Source organism: Hyperoodon ampullatus, assembly GCF_949752795.1.
Source record: "Hyperoodon ampullatus genome assembly, chromosome: 2".
NCBI lineage: Eukaryota > Metazoa > Chordata > Mammalia > Artiodactyla > Ziphiidae > Hyperoodon > Hyperoodon ampullatus.
Window position 1 is genome coordinate 26,214,107 of NC_136915.1, and position 22,097 is coordinate 26,236,203.

At 40.4% G+C, this 22,097-nt stretch overlaps 1 protein-coding gene across 1 annotated transcript in view; it reads right to left on the bottom strand.

The window, feature by feature from the left end:
• The window catches only part of SPOCD1 (SPOC domain containing 1), a gene marked incomplete at both ends in the record, with an annotated part of 28,209 nt that extends 10,100 nt beyond the window's left edge, over positions 1-18,109 (bottom strand). The window contains 2 exons of the mRNA XM_079698074.1: positions 727-768; positions 16,946-18,109. Coding sequence (XP_079554200.1) covers positions 727-768; positions 16,946-18,109 — 1,206 coding nt within the window. The remainder of the gene's footprint in view (positions 1-726; positions 769-16,945) is intronic.
• Between the last annotated feature and the right edge of the window lie 3,988 nt (positions 18,110-22,097).

Consider the following 22,097-nt stretch of genomic DNA (forward strand, 5'->3'; position numbering starts at 1 on the left):
GACCCTGTACTGAGACCCTTCTCACCCTTCTGACCAGAGATGCATCTTACCAGGGAGCCATATCCTGTTCTGAGCCCACCTTCTCTTCCTCAAAGCTCTGTCATGCCCCTTTTCCAGGGTCACTGACTTGCCTTTTGCCCTGAAACAGCCATGTGGCGAACACGTCCACTACCCCCTCTGAAAGACTGCTGATCACCCCTCTATTGCCCCTGAGAGGAAGCCCTTCATGACCATTTCAAGATGCAGAGTGGTTCTGGGTCTTCTAATGAGCTATAGAATCTCTCCTGCTCCCCTTTCTGCATTGGCTGCCAGGAAGCTTAGTATTAACTTTAAGCCTAGACGATGTACCTTCCCAGGATTGGCGGGGGGGAGTGCTGTAACAAGATTTCCCCTTCTCCTTCCCCTTTTCTTGCTTTCTTTAGACTTTAACCCATTTGAGTGTATTTTGATTATTTTAATTTATTACAAACCACAGGGAATTGTTTTGAAAGTAGATAGGTCTAAAAACTAATCCTTGAATGAATGATCATGAATGGTCAGGTTCCAAGGTTTGGGGGAAAATAGAGGTCTGAGATTCACATCATAGGAAGTGGGGAGTACTAGGAAGCTCCGGAGGAGGGCAGGCTGGGGCAGGGGGCTGGGATCGTCTCTGGGGAGGACCCCTCCCACCCCACCACACCTCAGGAGAGAGAGGAAAAACAGCAGTAATAAAAAGGAAAAACCTACGTAACACACATGCTTCACCCCATGGGCCATTTTCATTGCCTCCTTGGAGAGAAAGAGGAAACAGACATTAGAATTCAGAGGACCCAGTGACCCCACTGCAGGGAATTCACAAGAAAATACACACAAAGTTGAAAGATGTACATTCAGTGTTCACTGGGTTGGCATTTATAACAACAACAAAAAAATTGGGTACAATCCAGTGTCCATCAAAAGGGTAATGGTTAATAAATGGTTACATATCATACTATGGATTCTAAGTGGCCATTAAAAAGAGTGAGTAGTAATAAAAAAACTACCATTCACCAAGGGCTTATAAAGCAGCTGACCCTGGAAGAAGCATGTCATACATGATCTTATTAAGGTCTCAGAACAACACTATGAACTATGTACTATTTCCATCCCCATTTTACAGATGAGGAAACTGAGGCTCAGAGAGGCTCTGAAAAGTCCCATAGCTACTAAGTGACAGAGCTAGGATTAGAACCTAGTTCTGTCTGACTCCAAAGCTCAGGCATTTAACTGCTGGGCTATGTGGAGAGCACTGACAGACATGGTAAGATTAATGGAAAGATGTCAAGCTGTATTGTTTGGAGACAAAGAAAAAAATAGGTTATGGAGCAGTATGTGTTGCATAAGCCCATTTATGTAAATATATATTTATAGATGCATACTGGAAGTTATCTCTGGGGAATGAAATTCCAGGGGCATTTTCACTTTCTACTTGTAGACACTTGAGTATTTATGTTACTCAGAATAAGCATGTGTCTCTTTTATAAGCACAAACATACTTTTCAAATTAAAAGACAAGTTCAGAACAATGTGTGTAGTGTGCTACCATTTGCTTTAAAAAGAGAAAGATTTTTTCATTGTATTTGCTTGAATCTGCATGAAATATCTCTGGAAGTATCCACAAGAACCTGATAACAGAGGCGTCCAATAGGAAAGGGACTGGGAGTTGGGAAGGAGACTTTTCACTTTTTTTTTTTTTTTTTTAACCATGGGAATGAATCAGTCTTTCAAAAAAGTAAATTGAGATGGGGGGGGGCGGTGGCAGAGAGAAAACAGGGGACATCTGGGAAGGAAAACAGGAAAGAGATTAAGAATGGTCCTTCACAGTTTAAAACCTTTTGACTGGCCCCTGTTCTCAGGGGTCCACATACCAGTGTTATGAGGCTCCAAAACAATAGGCAGCAGAATCAGACCAGCAAAGACTTTAGATACTGGACTTATCAGACAAGAATACAACATATGTATGTATGATATGTTTAAAGAAATAAAAGGCAATGTCGAACATATGAGTGAAGGGAAAAACTATGTATTAAAAATATTATGTATATATATAAAATCTGAAGGGCAGATTTGATTGGGGACAAAACACGACTTCTGGAAATAAAAATATGATAATAATAACTATTAAAATTTTAAAGTCAATATATAGTTTTAATAGCATATTAGACACAGCTGAAAAAGCTAGTGAACTAGAAAATAGACTTAAAGAAATTATCCAAAATATTTACAGCACAGAGACCGTGAAACACAATCAAAGAGACACAAAGGCTAGAGCGAAAGGACTAATATCACTCTGAAACTAAAGTTCCAGAAAGAGAGAGGAGAGAATTGAGCAGAGGGAGTATTTGAAGATAGACGGCTAAGAATTTTCTGGACTTGATACGGGACGACAATTTACAGATTCAAAAAGCTCAGTGAATTTCAAAAAGTTTAAGTAAAAGTAAATCCACACCTAGACACATCATAGTGAAACTGCTCCATACCAGTGATAAGGAGATCCTGGGCTTCCCTGGTGGCGCAGTGGTTAAGAATCCGCCTGCCAATGCAGGAGATACTGGTTCGAGCCCTGGTCTGGGAAGATCCCACATGCCGCGGAGCAACTAAGCCCGTGTGCCACAACTACTGAGCCTGCCCTCTACAGCCCGCGAGCCACAACTACTGAAGCCCGTGAGCCACAATTACTGAAGCCCGCACACCTAGAGTCCATGCTCCGCAACAAGAGAAGCCACTGCAATGAGAAGCCCGCGCACTGCAATGAAGAGTAGCCCCCGCTCACCGCAACTAGAGAAAGCCCACGTGCATCAACGAAGTCCCAACACAGCCAAAAACAATAAATAAAATAAATAAATTTATTTTTAAAAAAAGGAGATCCTAAAAGGATTGAGAGAGGGGGAAAAAATCTAACACTTTAATAGCACTGAAAATGTGCTACCACTGTTCTGAATGCTTTCCTTGTTAGTTCACTTAATCCTCATCACAACCCTGTGAGTTAGGTACTGGTACCATTATTGCCTCCATTCTACAGAAGAGGAAACTGAGGCACAGAGAGGTTAATCAGCTTGCCCAGTGTCATACAGCTAGTAAACCAAAGATCTAAGATTTAAATCCTGGCAGTCTGATTCCAGAGGCCACACCTTTAACCGCTAATGCTATAATGCCTGCCTCTCACAAAAAGACATTCTACCTACAAAGGAATGGTAGTTAGACTAACAGCTAACTTGTCAATAGTAATATGGAAGCAAAACATAGTAGAATAATATTTTCAATATGCTTAAAGAAAATATCAATTGTGCACCCACACAAAACATTTTTTGAGAATGAAGATAAAATAAAGATATTATAACTTATTTACAAAACAGAAATAAACTCACAGACATAGAAAATAAAGTTATGGTTACCAAAGGGGATAGCGGGGGCGGGGAAGGATAAATTAGGAGTTTGGGATTTACATATACCCACTACTACATATAAAATAGATAAACAATAAGGACCTACTGGGTAACTCAGGGAACTATATTCAGTATCTTGTAATAACCTATAATGGAAAAGAATCTGAAAACAGATTCAGTGAACTGAATCACTTTGCTGTACACCTGAAATATTGTAAATTATACTTCAATTTTAAAAATGGTTTAAAATAAAAAATAAAGATATCATAGAGAAAACAAAGAGAGTTATTGTTTTTCTTGATAGTTTTATTTTTCTCAATAAACAAAATGTTAAAGGATGAACTTGAGGCAGAAGGAAGGAAAAATGATCCCAGATATAAAAGCTGAGATGTAGAGAGGAATTCTGAGCAAAGAAAATGATAACTATGTTGTTAAATCTAAAAAAACACTAATTATATGAAACTATAATATTTGTGTAATTTGTGGGATTAAAAAAATAACTTAGGACCAACTTACTAGATAACAACAGCACATAAATTGGGAAGGTGCATGCTTGGAACTAAAGCATTCCCAGATCATCATATTACTTCAGAGGAAGATAAAGACAGTAACTTCCTTTATACTTTGATAGGTCAGGTATTTGTGTTAACATTTCTACAACAGCCACCAAAAGAATACAAACAGGGCATAGAAGGATAAAAAGGAATAAGAAAAAGTAATCAATCTAAAAGGAGGTAATAAAAGGGAGAAAGTGTATAAGAAAATGCAGGATATATGCAAAGCACAAAATAAGACAGTAGGAATAGTCAAATAAATCATAACTACAACAAATGTAAATGGACTAATATTTCAGATTAATGCAAAAATTATCAGAACTTTAAAGAAAGGAAATCAAATTATAAGACACTTATAAAACCTATTTCTGAAACAAAACAATGCAAAAAGGTTAAGAGAAAAAAATGGAGTAATATGTGAGTGGGCAAATACTAACAAAAATAAAGTTTTGTAGCTATACTAGTCTCAGACAAAACGGACTTTAAGGCAAAAAATAATTAGAGGCAAAGACCTCATTACATAATGATTAGCAATTTCACCAGAAAGCTATAACAACTCTAAATGTATAAGCGTCTAATAACATAATCTCAAAAAACATAAAGTAAAAATTGACAAAGCTATGTGGAAAAAGACAAAACCACCACTATAGCATGAAATTTTAATGTATTTCTCTAACTATTGCTAAATCTAGCTGACAAAATAATCAGTAAGGATAAAAAAGATTGAATGAAAACTGCAGAAGCTTAACCTGTGTAATATATAGAACACTGTTCTTAATATACACATTCTTTTCAAGTATACATGTAACATACATGAAAATTAAGCACAACCTGAGTCATAAAGCAAATCTCAACAAATTTCAAAAGACTAGTATTTTTTAGACCAACACTGCCCAATTAATTACAAATGTGAGCCACAGGTGTATTTTTAAGTTTTCTAGCCACATTAAAAAAAGGTAAAAAGAAACAAGTGAAATTCATTTTATATTTTACTTAACTCAAAATAAACAAAATATTATCATTTTAACTTGTAATCAATAAAAAACATTATTAATGAAATTTTAATTTCTTTTTTTCAGTGACTAAGTCACTGAAATCCAGTATGTATTTTACGTTTAGAGTACATCTCAATTTGGACTGGCCAGCTTTCTTTTTTTTTGCCGTGCCACGCAGCATGTGGGATCTTAATTCCCAGGGATTGAACCCACACCCCCTGCATTGGAAGCATGGCGTTTTAACCACTGGACCACCAGGGAAGTCCCCTGGCCAACTTTCAAGTACTCAGTAGACACAAGTGGCTAGTGGCTACCACATCAGATGACTCAGATAAAGATCACTTTCTCAGACCACAATATGATTAAGTTAAAAAGCAATAACAAAAAGAAAAACATAGAGAAAGAAAGTAAAGAAAGAAACTCATATGAATGGAAATTAAGAAATACACTTCTAAATAACACATAGGCCAGGGACTTCCCTGGTGATCCAGTGGTAAAGAATCCACCTTCCAATGTAGGGGACGTGGGTTTGATCCTTGGTTGGGGAACTAAGATCCCACAGCCGAGGGGCAACTAAGCCCACGTGCCACAACTACTGAGCTTGCGCACCTCAACTAGGGAGAAGCCCATGTGCCACAAGGAAAGATCCCGCATGCCTCAACGAAGATCCTGTGTGCCGAAACTAAGACCCGATGCAGCCAAAAGATAAATAAAATAAATAAATATACAATAAATAAATAATACATAGGCCAAAGGAAAAATTGTAATAAAAGTTATGAAATACTGAGAATTGAATGATAATAAGAAAGACATATATTAGAGTGTGTGGATGAAGCTAACATCATCATTAGAGGTTCCTTTATAACTTTAAATGACTATTAGAAAGGAAAAAGATAGAAAATTAATAAACTAAGCATCATTCTTAAAATATTATAAAAATAAGAGAATAAATGGAAAGAACGATGATACTGAAAACAAACATATAATGGAGAGGATCCACAAAACCAAAAATCAGGTCTTTGAAAAGACTAAAAAAACAAACAATTCTCTGCCAAGATTAAGGAAAAGAGGGAAGGGACAACCAGACAATATTTAGAATGAGTAATCATGAGTGCACAGATATTAAAAAGAGAAGAGGCTATTGTGAAATACTTTATGCCAACATGCAAGTAGATCTGAAAACTCAGATTAAATGGATACATTTCTAGAAAAATGTAACTTACCAAAATTGACTCAAGGAAAAAAAATTTTTAACTGAATAAACCTATAAGCATAGAATTAATTGAATCAGTAGGGAAGGAATCATCTTCCCTAAAGAAAACACCAGTCGAGACTTCTTTTTTTTAACCAGTGATGCTACCGAAATGTTCAAAGAGCAAATAATTCCAACTTTATACAAATTACTGCAGCAAATGGAAAAAGGGAAAACACTCTACAATTCATTCTATGAGGCTGCAAAACTGAATACCAAAACCTCACAAGGACACTATAAGAATAAATCATTTCAGGCCAGTTAACTCATCAACAGAAATACAAAATTTCCAAACCAAATATTATCAACATGAATTCAGAAAACATAAAAAAGATATAACATGATCAATTTGGGGTTTATTCCAGAAATGCAAGATTGACTTAATATTTTAAAAACCCAACTCATTAAATTAACATTAGTAAGAGAATAAAAATCATATTATATCCAAAAATGCAGAAAATATACTTCTTAAAATGTACTGTCCATTCAGAATAACAAGCAAATCAGGAATAGAAGGGAGCTTCCTTAACTTGATAAAGTATCTATATAAAAACACACCAAACATCACACTCATGGTGAAATAATGACCACATTCCCTTTGAAATCCAGGACAAGACAAAGTTCCCTGTTACCCTATTACTACTTCTATTCAATATTATACTAAAGGTCTTAGCTAGCACAGTAAGGAAAGGGGGTGGGGGAGATGTGAGAATTGGAAAGGAAATAACAAAACTCTCATTATTTGCAGGTTATATGACTATCTACATAGAAAACAAAAAAAAATCCTAATAGGTAAATTATATAAATTAATAAAAGATTTCTGCAAAATCAACTGCATGTTATACGCCATCAATAGTTAGAAACAGCAATTTTTAAAAGTTACCATTTTATAATACATAAAAACATAAAGAAATAAAATCAGACAGTATGTGCTTTCTGATGGAAAGACCACACCACCACCTAAAAAGCAGTTGGCTCCAAAACTTTGAATCCAAATCTAATCAAAGCTCCAGGTTTAACCACCAGTTCACAGAAAATACAGAAGACAGAGGAACAGGTTTCACTATACAACAGCGATGCAATAAGCTACGGGAAAAACAGCCTAGTTTCTTCAAAAATGACTGCAAGAAAAACAAGATTGGAAACAGACCTATATGTTAAAAGAGGCTTACAAGGCATATCAACCAACTGCAACATGTAGATTTTACTTAGATCCTGACTTTAAAAAGACAAAGTATAAAAATAAATTATCATCTTTATGAAACTATTGGAAATTTGGATATTAAACAAATATTTGATATTAAGGAATTATGGTCAACCTTTAGAGAAAATAATGCGTGGTTGCTAGAGTTGGGTGATGAGTACAAGAGATTTCATTCCAGGGGCTGGTAATTTTTTTCCGTAAAGAGCCAGAGAGAAAATACTTTAGGCTTGCTGGCTATACAGTCTCCATTGCAATCACTCAACTCTGCCATTGTGGTAGGAAATCAGCCATGGACAATATGTTAACAAATAGTTGTGCCTGTGCTCCAATAAAACTTTATTTACTAAACCAGCTGAGGTGACCAAAGCGTGGGTGATAACTTGCCAACCCCTGCTTAAAATTCAATCTACTTTTACATATATGTGAAATTTTCCATAACAAAAAATTATATATAGATACAGTATTTAGGAATAAATCTGAAAAAGATATGCAATTCTTTTATGGAGAACGTATAAAACTTTATTGAAAAACAATAAAGATGATCAAAATAAATGGAGGAATATACTATGTTCATGGATTGGAAGACTCAATATTGTAAAAATGTTAGTTCTGTTTAAAATGATTTACAGGTTCAGTATATTTCCCATTAAAATCTCAACAGGTTTTTTCAAGTGTGGAAATTGACAAGCTGATTGTAATATTTATGTGAAGGAGAAAAAAAAAGTAAGAGTAAAGATCCTCCTGAAAATAACAAAATTGGGAGACTTTTCTTGCTAGATATCAAGAATTATTAATAGTTATTATAATTAATATAAAATATATGCATAAGGAAAGAAATTTTAAACAAGATGAGCATAGGGAGAACAAAACCAATCCCACATATATGGAGACTTGATTTATGACAGGGTTGGCATTGCATATAACTGGAGAAGGACAGAATTTTCAGTAAATGGTGTTGAAACAATTGGGTATCCATATAAAAAAGTGATATACCCCATATCACTCACAAAAATCAATTCCAGGCAGATTACAGACCTAAGTATAAAAGGAAACACAACACTACATAAAAGAACATCTTCATGACCTTGAGATAGGAAAGAGATTCCTTAAAAAGATTATACCTATTAGGATACATATAAATTAGGATACATTACAATTAAGAATTTCTCCAGCAATTCTACCTCTTTTTAATTCCAATTCAATTCAACTTCCACTTCTGGGTATAGACACAAAAGAACTGAAAGCAGAGACTTGAATATTTGTATACCAATGTTCACAGCAGCATTATTTACAATGGCTAAAAGGTTGGAAATAACCTAAATGTCCATCAACAGATGAATGGATAAACAATATGTGGCAAAGGCATACAATGGAATGTTATTCAGCCTTAAAAAGGAGTGAAATTCTGACGCATGCTACAACATGAACCTTGGAGACATTATGCTAAGTGAAATAAGTCAGTCACAAAAGGACAAATATTGCACAATTTCAATTATATGAGGTACCAAGAGTAGTCAAATTCATAGAAACAGGGCTTCCCTGGTGGCGCAGTGGTTGAGAGTCTGCCTGCCGATGCAAGGGACACGGGTTCGTGCCCCGGTCCGGGAGGATCCCACATGCCGCGGAGTGGCTGGGCCCGTGAGCCATGGCCGCTGAGCCTGTGCGTCCGGAGCCTGTGCTCCGCAACAGGAGAGGCCACAACAGTGAGAGGCCCGCGTACAGCAAAAAAAAAAAAAAAAAAAAATCATAGAAACAGAAAGTAGAATAGTGGTTATCAAAGGCTGGGGGAAGGGGAGAATGGGGAGTTATTGCTTAATGGGTACAGAATTTCAATCTGGGAAAATGAAAAAGTTCTGGAGATGGATGGTGGTGATGACTGCACAACAACGTGAATGTACTTAATGTCACTGAACTGTACACTTAAACGTGGTTTAAAAGGTATATTTTATGTGATGTATATTTTACCACAATAAAACAATTTTTAATAATTAAGAATTTCTATCCATCAACAGACACCATAAGGAAAGCAAAATATGAACCACACTTTGGGAGAATATATTTGCAAAACATATAGCTGACAAAGGAAGAGTATCTAGAATACATAAAGAACTCCTACAGATCAGTAAGGAAAAGTTAAAACCAAAAAATTTTTTTGGGCAAGACTTAACCAGAAATGACTAGAATGCATGCAAAGATTCTTCTTAGTAATAGGGAAATGAAAATTAAAACAACATTGAGACACCATAGAGTATCCCTATTTTGGCAAAAATTGAAGTCTGATAATATCAAGTGTTGGTAAAGATGTGGAGCTACTGGAATTTTGCACTGCTGGTGGGAGTACAAACTATTTTCAACCATTTTAGAAAACATCTGGCACTGTTTAAGTTGAATATGTGTATACCCTATAACCCAGCAATTCCACTCCCAGGAATATTCCATGGAGCCACTCTTGCCCATATGTACCAAGAAACATACAAAACTGTTCATCATAGCAGCACCATATGTAATAGTAAAAAACTGCAAACAACTCAAATGTCCACGTGGAGTCAAGGAATAAATAAATTATGGTATATTCGTGCAGTAGGATACTTACTGCCAATACCTAGGATATGTGTGATCTTGGGAAAGTTACTTAACCTCTGTGCCTCAGTTTTCTCATCAGTAAAATGGGGATAATACAAGTATCAACCTCATAGTGTTAATGCAAGGATCATTATCATTATTCAAGGCTCTTAGAACAGTGCCTGGAACTCAGCAAGCTCTCTCTATAAACTCTGATGTTGTTAAGTTTCCTTGGCTCCTGCCCCTGAGAGAGTCCCTCCTGGTACCTGACCAGACTTCAGTCTCTCCATTTCCCTTTAAGCAATGTTGTCCTCGATGATCTTTCCCGCCTTCCTCCCCCCCTCTTGACCCTACCCCCCCACTGCTCTGCTCCTGTAATGCTCCAAGCTGCTTCCTGTCTCTGTACTTTTACATGTGCTCTGCGTTCTTCCTAGTATGCCCTTCCTACCTTCTCTGCCTACTGCACACCCACTTCTTTTGCCCAGATCCAGCTCCCAAAGCCCCCTCCTGTGCCCTACCCTACCTCCAAGCCCTCCCACACACCCCTCCCTAGGGAAGACTCAATTGCTCTCTGGGTATCCAGAATCTGCTAGGTGTCGATCTGAATCTCAACTCTGGTTACTTGTTTGTCTCCCCACACTGGACTTTGAGATCCTGGAGGAGCACCCCCTGTTTGCTGAACAAATAAAGCCCCATAAAAATCTAAATCCCTTAGCCAGGCCTTTAGCATCCTGGCTCAGTGCACAGAGTGGAATTGAACAGGCCTGGATTCAAATCCTGACTCCACCACTTACTTACTGCGTGACCTTGAGTGAGTCACTTAGCTTCTCGGAATCCCAGTTTTCTTAATCAGCAAAACAAGGGTATTAACACTGACTTTTCATGCTATTGTGAGGATTAAACATGAGATGATGACCTATGTGAAGCTCCTGGTATACAGTAAGCACTTAAAGAGCTATTCTTAGGCTGTCCATCTGCTGGAGACATGCTCCTCCCTCACACAACTCCTGATGCTTCGTAGCTGCAGACGGGGTACCTGAGTGTGGGAGCCTAGGTGGGGCCGGAGGAGCTGTGTGCCTCCCGAGCTGTGACAGGCAGAACAGGGGACACTGCCAGAGCTGCCCTCCCCATGTCCCCGCTATGCCATCCACTGAGTGGCTCCAGACCTAACTGACCACCGTGGGGATCAAACAGAGAAGAAAATGGCACTTCAACCAACTTCCCCACCCCCCTCTAAGAGTCTCTATCTCATACTAAAAGAATACAACACAGCCAGCCTCTCATACCAGATTCCCAGCAGTTCTGGGGCCCAGCTGATTCCCACATTTCATAGAGGAGGCAACTAAGATTCAGATAAGAGACATCTCTCGTCTAAAGTCACTCCGTTGTTAAGAAGAAAAGCCTGACCTTGAACCTGTCTATCTGCCTCTGACACGAGCCAAGCTGCCTCCAGGAGAAGGTGCAGGGCCCTCAAAGGAGATGCAGACCAGCTGGGCACTATGCCCATGCTTGCCCACGCCCCACTCAGCCCTGTCCTCAACCACCTGCCCGTCCCTGTCACAGCCCAGCCTCAATTCTTCTCCTGCAGCTGGCACCAGCTGCCATGGCAACAGGTTGTTTGGGAAGCTGTGGGATGATGGGCTGTGCCGCAGAGTCAAGGATGGGGCCTGGAGGAGAGAGCAACTGTGGGCTGCTTCCAGTCAAGGTGGGCAGGAACCTGGCTCCACCACCAAGCTCAAATACCCCCTCAAAACGCTGCAGACCCAGGGATTCCAATTCCAGGCATCTGGCCCAAATAAATAATCTGAAATGGGGAGAAGCCAGATGCACAGGGGTGTTCACCCCGGCAGTCCTTAAAGCAGGACAAAATTGTATACATCAATAACAGGTAACATTTTTTAGTTTCTTCTTGTACCAGGCACTATGCTAAATACTGAACACACGTATGTGTCATCTCATTTGCTCCTCACACCGCCCTATGAGGTAAGTACTTTTAATACCCCCGTTTTGCAGATGAGGAAATTATACTCAGAAAGGTGAGGCCGCTTGCCTAGGTCACATTCAGAGAGCGGCAAAGCCAGGACTGAATGCCTGTCTGTCAGCCTCTGAGCTTTGTGCTCTTAACTTACATGACAGTGGTCGGAAATGAGAAGAGGAAGACCCAGCCCATCTTCCGGTCCTGGCAGTGCCTGTAGACCGCTATGATGCAGGGTTCAGGGAAAGCACAGATTTGGCAAAATTGTATGTACCAACAGGGAAACACCTTCAAATACTAAAGCACTTGAAAATTAAAGTATAAGTCCCAGAACAATGAGGCATGGCATGAGCCTACTTATATATAAAAAGGTGCCTTCAATATACAGATGTTCATATATGTATAGAAGTTATAAAAAGGATACTGGAAGGATGCTAACCATTAACAGCAGACAAAGGGCAGTTGGGCGGGAGGCATTAAAAGGGATTTCCTCACTCTGTGTTAACAAATTCATTGTAAAACAATTTTTTTAATACCTAAAATATCAAGTTATAAATTGTGACATGGGGCTTCCCTGGTGGCACAGTAGTTAAGAATCTGCCTGCCAATTCAAGGGACATGGGTTCGAGCCCTGGCCCGGGAAGATCCCACATGCTGTGGAGCAACTAAGCCTGTGCGTCACAACTACTGAGCCCACGTTCCACAACTACTGAAGCCCGCACGACTAGAGTCCGTGCTCCGCAATGAGAGAAGCCACGAAAATGAGAAGCCTGTGCACCACAATGAAGAGTAGCCCCTGCTCACCGCAACTAGAGAAAGCCCACGCACAGCAACGAAGACCCAACACAGCCAAAAATAAAAACAAATAGATTAATTACTTTAAAAAAATTTAAAAAAATTGTGACATGCATGATCCCCTTTCTAGGCAAAGAAAAGACATATATGCATAGGAAAAAAATGGAAGAAAGGACATATATCAAAATGTCAACAGGATGGAACAGAATAGAAAGCCCAGAGATAAACCCACGCACATATGGTCACCTTATTTTTGATAAAGGAGTCAAGAATATACAATGGAGAAAAGACAGCCTCTTCAATAAGTGGTGCTGGGAAAACTGGACAGCTACATGTAAACGAATGAAATTAGAACACTTCCTAACACCATACACAAAAATAAACTCAAAATGGATTAAAGACCTCAATGTAAGGCCAGACACTATCAAACTCTTAGTGGAAAACATAGGCGGAACACTCAATGCCATAAATCACAGCAAGATCCTTTTTGACCCACCTCCTAGAGAAATGGAAATAAAAGGAAAAATAAACAAATGGTACCTAATGAAACTTAAAAGCTTTTGCACAGCAAAGGAAACCATAAGCAAGACAAAAAGACAACCCTCAGAATGGGAGAAAATATTTGCAAATGAAGCAACTGACAAAGGATTAATCTCAAAATTTACAAGCAGCTCATGCAGCTCAATAACAAAAAAACAAACCACCCAATCCAAAAATGGGCAGAAGACCTAAATAGACATTTCTCTAAAGAAGAAATACAGATTGCCAATAAACACATGAAAAGATGCTCAACATCACTAATCATTAAAGAAATGCAAATCAAAACTACAATGAGATATCACCTCACACCAGTCAGAATGGCCATCATCAAAAAATCTACAAACAATAAATGCTGGAGAGGTTGTGGAGAAAAGGGAACGCTCTTGCACTGTTGGTGGGAATGTAAATTGATACAGCCACTATGGAAAACAGTATGGAGGTTCCTTAAAAAACTAAAAATAGAACTACCATACGACCCAGCAATCCCACTACTGGGCATATACCCTGAGAAAACCATAGTTCAAAAAGAGTCATGTACCACAATGTTCACTGCAGCTCTATTTACAATAGCCAGGACATGGAAGCAACCTAAGTGTCCATCGACAGATGAATGGATAAGGAAGATGTGGCACATATATACCATGGAATATTACTCAGCCATAAAAAGAAACGAAATTGAGTTATTTGTAGTGAGGTGGATGGACCTCGAGGCTGTCATACAGAGTGAAGTAAGTCAGAAAGAGAAAAACAAATACCGTATGCTAACATATATATGGAATCTAAAGAAAAAAAAAGGTTCTGAAGAACCTAGGGGCAGGACAGGAATAAAGACACAGACGTAGAGAATGGACTTGAGTGAGGACACAGGGAGGGGGAAGGGTAAGCTGGGACGAAGTGAGAGAGTGGCATGGACTTATATACACTACCAAATATAAAATAGCTAGCTAGTGGGAAGCAGCAGCATAGCACAGGGAGATCAGCTCAGTGCTTTGTGACCACCTAGAGGGGTGGAATAGGGAGGGTGGGAGGGAGATGCAAGAGGGAGGGGATATGGGGATGTATGTATATGTATAGCTGATTCACTTTGTTATAAAGCAGAAACTAACACACCACTGTAAAGCAATTATACTCCAATAAAGATGTTAAAAAAAAAGAATATTAACTGTATCTTATAACTTAACATATACTAGGTTCTAATAGAATTTTGACATTATTAATAAAACTTGTTGCAATTACAAAAAAAAATGTCAACAGGAGATAGCTGTGAATGTTGGCATTATGGGGATTTTTATTTCTTCCTTATTTTCTACGATAAACACATATTAGTTTTTTTTATTAAAAATTAATGTTTTTGAGTGATGTTTGCAAAGACAATGTAACAGCACTTCTAATGTAATTATAGTACCAAATGGTGGTAAATCACACAGGCAGCTCATTGGTTCCTATCCCAGTTCTACTAATTTGCTGTTTGGTCTTGACATAGTCACTTTACCTGTCTGAGCCTCAGTGCCCACAACATTAAAATGGGTATACATCATTAGCATCTACCTCGTATGGTTGTTAGGAAGATGGAAGAAAGAGCTCGGGAATATACCCAGCTCATGGTAGGCAGGCCAGCTGCTATTACTGCTGTGATGCTAGCAGGGAATGTGCACAAGCAAGCAGTAGAGCAAGCTCTCCAGACAGACTGCCTGGGTCTGCATCCTGGCTCTGTCATTTACCAGCTGTGGGACCTTGGGCCTATAACCTTACCTCTCTGGGCTTCAGGTGAAGACTAAACCAAAAGCACTTAGCACATAATACATATTCAATCAATGTGATAAAAATTTAACTATGTGACTACTATATATAAAATAGATAACCAACAAGGACCTACTGTATAGCACAGGGAACTAACTATACTCAATATTTTGTAATAACCTATAAGGGGAAAGAATCTGAAAAACAATATATATATAACATATATATGTATATATATGTGTATATATATATATATATATATATCACTGAATTGCTATGCTGTACACTTGAAACTAACATGATATTGTAAATCAAATACTTAAATAAAAAAAATTCAACTATGTGAGAAATATACATCAAACACAGGTAATGCCATCTTCTACCTTTGGTGTACAAACATGTTAGCTATGATTATTTATAAAATGACAAATATTACTATCAGTAAAAGAACAATGGAAAGGGAAGCAGTGAATACAGAGAACACAGCCAGGCACTGCCTCCCTTGCTGTGTGAGCTTAGAGAAGTTTGATAACTTCTCTGAGCCTCAGTTTCCCCATCTGGAAATACGGGGCTAATGCCCGGCTCATAAGGCTATTATAACACTCAAGGAAAAGCAAATTTAACATAAATGGATTTACCTTGTGCCTTATGCTAGGCACGTTAGTTTACACCATCATCTCATTTAACCCTCAAAACCAGGGGTCCTCATCCCCCGGCCACAGACAGGTACTGGTCTGTGGCCTGTTAGAAACCAGGCTGAACAGCAGAAGGTGAACTGCGGCTGAGCGAGCGAAGCTTCATCTGTATTTACAGCCGCTCTCCATTGCTCGCATTACCGCCTGAGCTCCGCCTCCTGTCAGATCAGCGGTGGCATTAGATTCTCATAGGAGCGTGAGCCCTACTGTGAACTGCGCATGCGAGGGATCTAGGTTGTGCACTCCTTATGAGAATCTAATGCCTGATTATCTGAGGTGGAGCTGAGGCAGTGATGCTAGCACTGGGGAGCGGCTACAAACACAGATTATCATTAGCAGAGAGGTTTGACTGCACAGAGACCATAATAACTCAATTTGTTGCAGACTCATATCAAAACCCTATCAGTGAGTGGCAAGCGAAAACAAGCTAAGGGCTCCCACTGATTCTGCATTATGGTGAGTTGTATAATTATTTCATTATATATTACAATGTAATACTAATAGAAATGAAGTGCACAATAAATGTAATGCACTTGAATTATCCCAAAACCATCCCCTGACCCCGGTCCGTGGAAAAATTGTCTTCCATGTAACTGGTCCCTGGTGCCAGAAAGGTTAGGGACTCCTGCTCAAAACAACCCCATTGGGGCTTCCCTGGTGGCACAGTGGTTAAGAATCTGCCTGCCAGTGCAGGGGACACAGGTTCCAGACCTGCTCTGGGAAGATCCCACATGCCATGGAGCAACTAAGCCCGTGCGCCACAACTGCTGAGCCTGCACTCTAGAGCCCATGAGCCACAGCTACTGAGCCCCCGTGCTGCAACTAATGAAGCCCACGTGTCTAGAGCCTGTGCTCCGCAACAAGAGAAGCCACCACAATGAGAAGCCCGCTCACCTCAACGAAGAGTAGCCCCCACACTGCAGGTAGAGAAAGCCCACGTGGAGCAACAAAGACCCAACACAGGCAAAAAATAATAATAAAATAAAATAAATTAAAAAAATAAAATAAAGTATAGGATGTGGATGTGTGTAGGTTATATGCAAATATTATGAAAAAAAATCCATTAAATTGGAATTAGTATTCCCTTTTTACAGATGAGGAAACAGGTTAAAAAATATTCCAGGGTCATTCAACAAGGAAGTGGGCAGAGATAAGATTTCAATCCAGGACTCACTGACTCCAAAAGATAATGATGCCCTTCCTATCTCAACCTTTCAGACTCAATCTACCAGTTTGGGGCAGTCTCCTGAGCTGGACTCCTCTGCCTGGTCCTGGTTGGAGTCGTCTGGGCATCTGTCAGTGCCCTGGTCCTGGGCATGGGGTACCGGGCCCCTTCTCAACTGTTTAGCACACTCGGATCTTCTCTGCCCCATGGATGGGCCTGAGCTAGCCTTACTGGCTACAGGCTGCAGGGCAGCAGCGAGTCCCTGTCCTGGCATCCCCCCAGACACTGGCTGAGCCTTGACCTCCAACTCCTCCTGGTTGTGTGAGGTGGCAGGGCCATCACCACCGCCAGGCCCCACGATGTGTCTGGCTTCTTGCTGCTCTGTGGAAGCCTTTCTGGACACTCCCAGGCACAGTACAGGGCTCTGTGGAGGATCCCGGGCAGCTGGCTGAAGGGACTCGCCTCCACTGGGCAGTAGCGACCTGACAGGGTCACAGGGGCTGCCTGGCTGGGTCCCGCCCTCTGAAGTGGGCAAATATTCAAACTTCTCAATCCCTGAGGCACAGCTCACCCAACTTCCACCTGGATCTCCAGGCCCACACCCAGTGTCCTTGCAAGAGAGAGGACTGCAAGGGCCTCCCAAGGACTCCACGTCAGCACCTTGGGGGGAGTCTCCCACAGACTGGGGCTTGTCCCCACCAGGGCTCTGACCAAGCCACAAGAAGTCATCAGCCCCCTCCTCATCCTCTGAGGGGGCCTCAGACCTCCTGCTTTTCTGTCTTGTTCCCACAGACACACTACAAAGATTCCTGGGCCAGCTTCCAGCTAAGATGTCGTGCATTGTAACCTGGAGCCTCTTGGAGGCCTGAGCCTTCCCGTGGGCAGGCACTGTGGGCGGCTGGATGCGGAGCCTGGGGCCGGGCATCGAATCCTGGCTCTCTCCCATAGCTTGCAGCCCCAGGACCACCACGTGGGCCTTGGCCTCCAGGCTAGTCCCAGGAGCACCCACTACCTGGGAGCTGGCACCTTGATGAGCCTCTTCCCTGAGGACCCTCTTCCTGCTGCCCACCCAAACTGGGGCCCCAGAGCTCTCTCCTGGCAGGTCTGGTGCCAGGCCTACCATGGAGCTGGTTTCTTCCATATCCTCCTGGAAAAGCCCACAGCTGTTGTGGAGACTGAGAACGGGGTCCTCTGTGCTGGAACCCTCTGCAGCTGCCTCCTGAGACATGTCTGCCCACCGACAGGGGCCCAAAGCAGAAGGCAGGCCCTGTGAGGAGACAGAAAGGGACTTCATCACGGAGGGTCTGACCCGCCAGCCCACTCAGGACACCAGGCCAGTGGGAACCTGGGAGGCAGCCTCCCTTACAGGTGGCACCTCCAGGTACCACTGATGTAAGCACCCCAGGTGAGGGAGGGGAGGCCTGTCTCCAAGCAGGGTTGAGCTACGGCCACCTTTAAGGTCTTCCCCTCTCTGAGAGTTCACACTTTTGCTTAAATGGGCCATAATAACAGCAGTTATCATTTATTAATTAGTTACTTCTGTGCATTATTTCATTGCATGCTGGCAGCCACAGGTGAGGAAACTGATATTTAGTGACTCGCCCAAGGACACGCGCAGATAAGAATCCCGGCTTCTCTCCCCAACAGAAAGCCCCAACAGAAAGCCCAGCCCTAAACCACTCTGAACCAAGCAGACCCGTAATGAGGTTAATTCCCATCACCCTGAACGTCCCCGCCTCACATCGAGCCGGGTCTGACAGCCACTCCAGTCAGGTTCCCAGGCCTGACCCGGCAGTCCCCCACCGGCCCACATGCTCTCACCTGGGGTCTCTGGGCTCCAACTCTCGGGGTTCCACCCCCAACTGTAAAGGGCCTGAGAACACGTGAGGCGGGCAGCCCTGAGGGAGGGATGGGGGCGGAGTCTGTTGATACGCAAAGGGCGGTACCCCAGGCGTGCTGGCGTCCCTGTTCCAGCAGAGGACGCTCTCCCCCACCGAGGGCTTCCCGGAGGAGGTGCCTGGTGACGAAGGACCTTGAATGCCTGCCTGCCTGCTTGCCTGCCTGCCTGAGAGTTTAAACTTGTTCATAAGGCGATGGGGAGTTCCTGAAAGTGCCTGAACCTCTAGAGGAATGTCAGAATCAGATCTAGATTTTTGCTCAATTATTTATTTTAATTATTGTTATCTCAAATATAATTCATATAGATGAAAATGCACACCCGATGCAATGCCCAACAGAGAGATTAGAAATAAAAAGCTAAAAATGTCATCTCACTCCCCAACTCTTGGGAGCAACCTTCCTTCCTTCCTTTCTTCCTTCCTTCCTTTCTTTCTTTCTTCCTTTCTTTCTTTCTTCCTTTCTTTCTCTCTCTTTTTAAAAAATTCATATAACTATGAATAATATACTCATGCTTCTATTACTTGGTTTATTATTGTTAACAGTATCTATTGACTACCTGCTGTGTGATTTCATTAATCAACCTTTCCCCCTTTCTCCTCCCAGTTTTTGTTTTTATATTTATCTTTTTTTTTTTTTCCATTGGTTGCTGTTACAGTCTTCTCTCTGTATGGGGGATTCGGTTCCCCAGCCCCCAGGTGTACCAAAATTCCCGAATGCTCAAGTCACTTATATCAAATGGCACAGCATTTGTATATAACATATGTACATCTTCCCAAATACTTTGTCATCTCTAGATTATTTATAATACCTCATAGAATGTAAATGCTGTGTAAATATTTCGCATGTGCCCAGCAAATTCAAGTTTTGCTTTTGGGGACTTTCTTGAAAATTTTTAAAAAATATTTTCCATCTGAGGTTGGTTGAATCCAGATCTGGAACCAGAACATATGGAGGGTCAACTGTATCAGTTTAAATAATAATCTTAAATGTCTGTTTCTTCTTTAGATTGTATCTCTTGACTCTCCTGTGTGAAATGAATAATTTCCCTTGATTTCCCCTCCCCGCTTCTGCCTTCCTCCATCAACTCAACCTTAACTTTTGCTTTAAGGTTGTTAGCATGTACATTCTCTCTTGTAAACATAATTCAGTTTGCCATACTTTGCCTGTATGTATTTCTTAACATTGAAAATCAAATGACATTTATAACATTATGACTATGTAAATACTTTCATTTCAGAACCAGGGATTTGATAGACCTCACTGAGAGGGAGATGGAATTCCCCAGCACTAAACCTGTGACATGTGAGGCTGAGAAGCTTCCAGGTCAATGAATTACTACACCCAGTTAGAATTAATACATTTAGATATATGTAGATTAACATGGATGTATCTCAAAGACATAATGTTGAATTAAAAAAGCAAATGTTAGTGAGGGAAACTGAGTGCTGGGTATATGCAAACTCTCTATACTAATCTTCAATATTTTTCTTTAAATCTAAAACTCTTCTAGAAAATAAATTTTAATTAAAAAAAAAAAGGAAGTTGTAGCGTGATCCATATTGAAAACTCTCACGATATGGCTGCCAGGGTCACAAATGAGGTAAGAGTTGAGATTGGATGTCACCAATGACCACAATTACTGCTCTAAAGAAAAGAATTTTTGGAGTGAGATGACCTCCCACTATGGAATGTCCTGGCCATAATAGCAGAGACGTGGACCAGGGCCCCTAAGACCAAGTGGACTGTTATTCTGGTCCATTCAGATAATGGATGTCTCCCACCACTGGGCAAAGAAAGGGGGAATGAAGGTACCACGTGGCATAGAGGATAAAAGGACAATGGTGGCTAATACAAATGGTGCTACTTCAAGCCAGGGATTGGTCTAAATCCTTAACCTATATTAATCCTATGTTTATCTCTTTTAATTTACCTATATTAATTCTTATACCAAGTCTAAGATACTGTTATTATCCCTATTTCATTCTTTAAAATGTATTTATTTTTATTATTTATTTTATTTTTGGCTGCATTGGGTCTTTGTTGCGGTGCGTAGGCTTCTCATTGCGGTGGCTTCTCTTTTTGCGGAGCACAGGCTCTAGGCGCGCGGGCTTCAGTAGTTGTGGCTCGCGGGTTCTAGAGTGCAGGCTCAGTAGTGACGCATAGGCTTAGTTGCTCCGCGGCATGTGGGATCTTCCCGGACCAGGGCTCGAACCCGTGTCCCCTGCATTGGCAGGCGGATTCGTAACCACTGTGCCACCAGGGAAGTCCCTAGGTTTTCTACTCCTTAAAATGTTTGGTGAAATTCATTGGAAAATTATATGGTGCCATTTGGTGAATGAGACATTTTACTACTACATTGATTTATTAAATGACTATTGGTTTGTTCAGTTCTATTTGTTTTTGAAACAATTTTAGCAATTTATATTTTCCTAAAATTTGTCCATTTTATCAAGGTTTTCAAATGTAATGGCACAAAGTTGTCCATAGTATTCCATGATTCAAAAGATCTCTGTTGTATCAGAGTTATATTCCCCTTTTCATTCCTAATAATGTTTATTTGGGCTTGTTCTCTTTCTCTCTCTCCTGATCAGTCTTTCTAGGGTGTTTTTCAAAGAATTAGACTTTTGTTTTGTTTGTTATCTCTTTTTTTTTGTTGTTGTCATCATATATATACATATATATATATATATATATATATATATATATATTTTTTTTTTTTGGCCGCACCACACAGCTTGTGGGATCTTAGTTCCCCAACCAGGGATTGAACCTGGGTCCCAGCAGTGAAAGTGCCGAGTCCTAACCACTGGACAGCCAGGGAATTTCCATTGTCATTATATTTTCTACTTCCTTATCTTCTGCTCTTTCTTTCATTACTTGATTTCTTCAACTTCGTTTGGTTTACTATTGTTCTTTTAACTCCTTCTTAACCTGAACCTTCAGCTCATTTTAAAAACTATTTTTATTCATAATTAATTCATTTAATGCTATACATTCTTCTCTAAGTACTTCTTTAGCTGCATCCTACAAGCCCTCATAGGTAATGGTGATGCTTTTATCGTCATTCAGCTATAAGTATTTTATAATTTGTTATAATTTACTCTCTTATTCATGGATAATTTAGAAGTTTATGTGTGCATTTAGGGTTCAAATAAATGAAAAAAATTAAAGCTACCTGTTATTATTGAAAATAAATGTAATTTTACTGCATTGTGATGAGATAAAATGGTATATAATGTTGACTTTGAGAAATGTTTAAGATTTCCTTTGTGAGCCGTTAATATTTGTTGTGTGCTTCAACTACTGAGCCTGAGTGC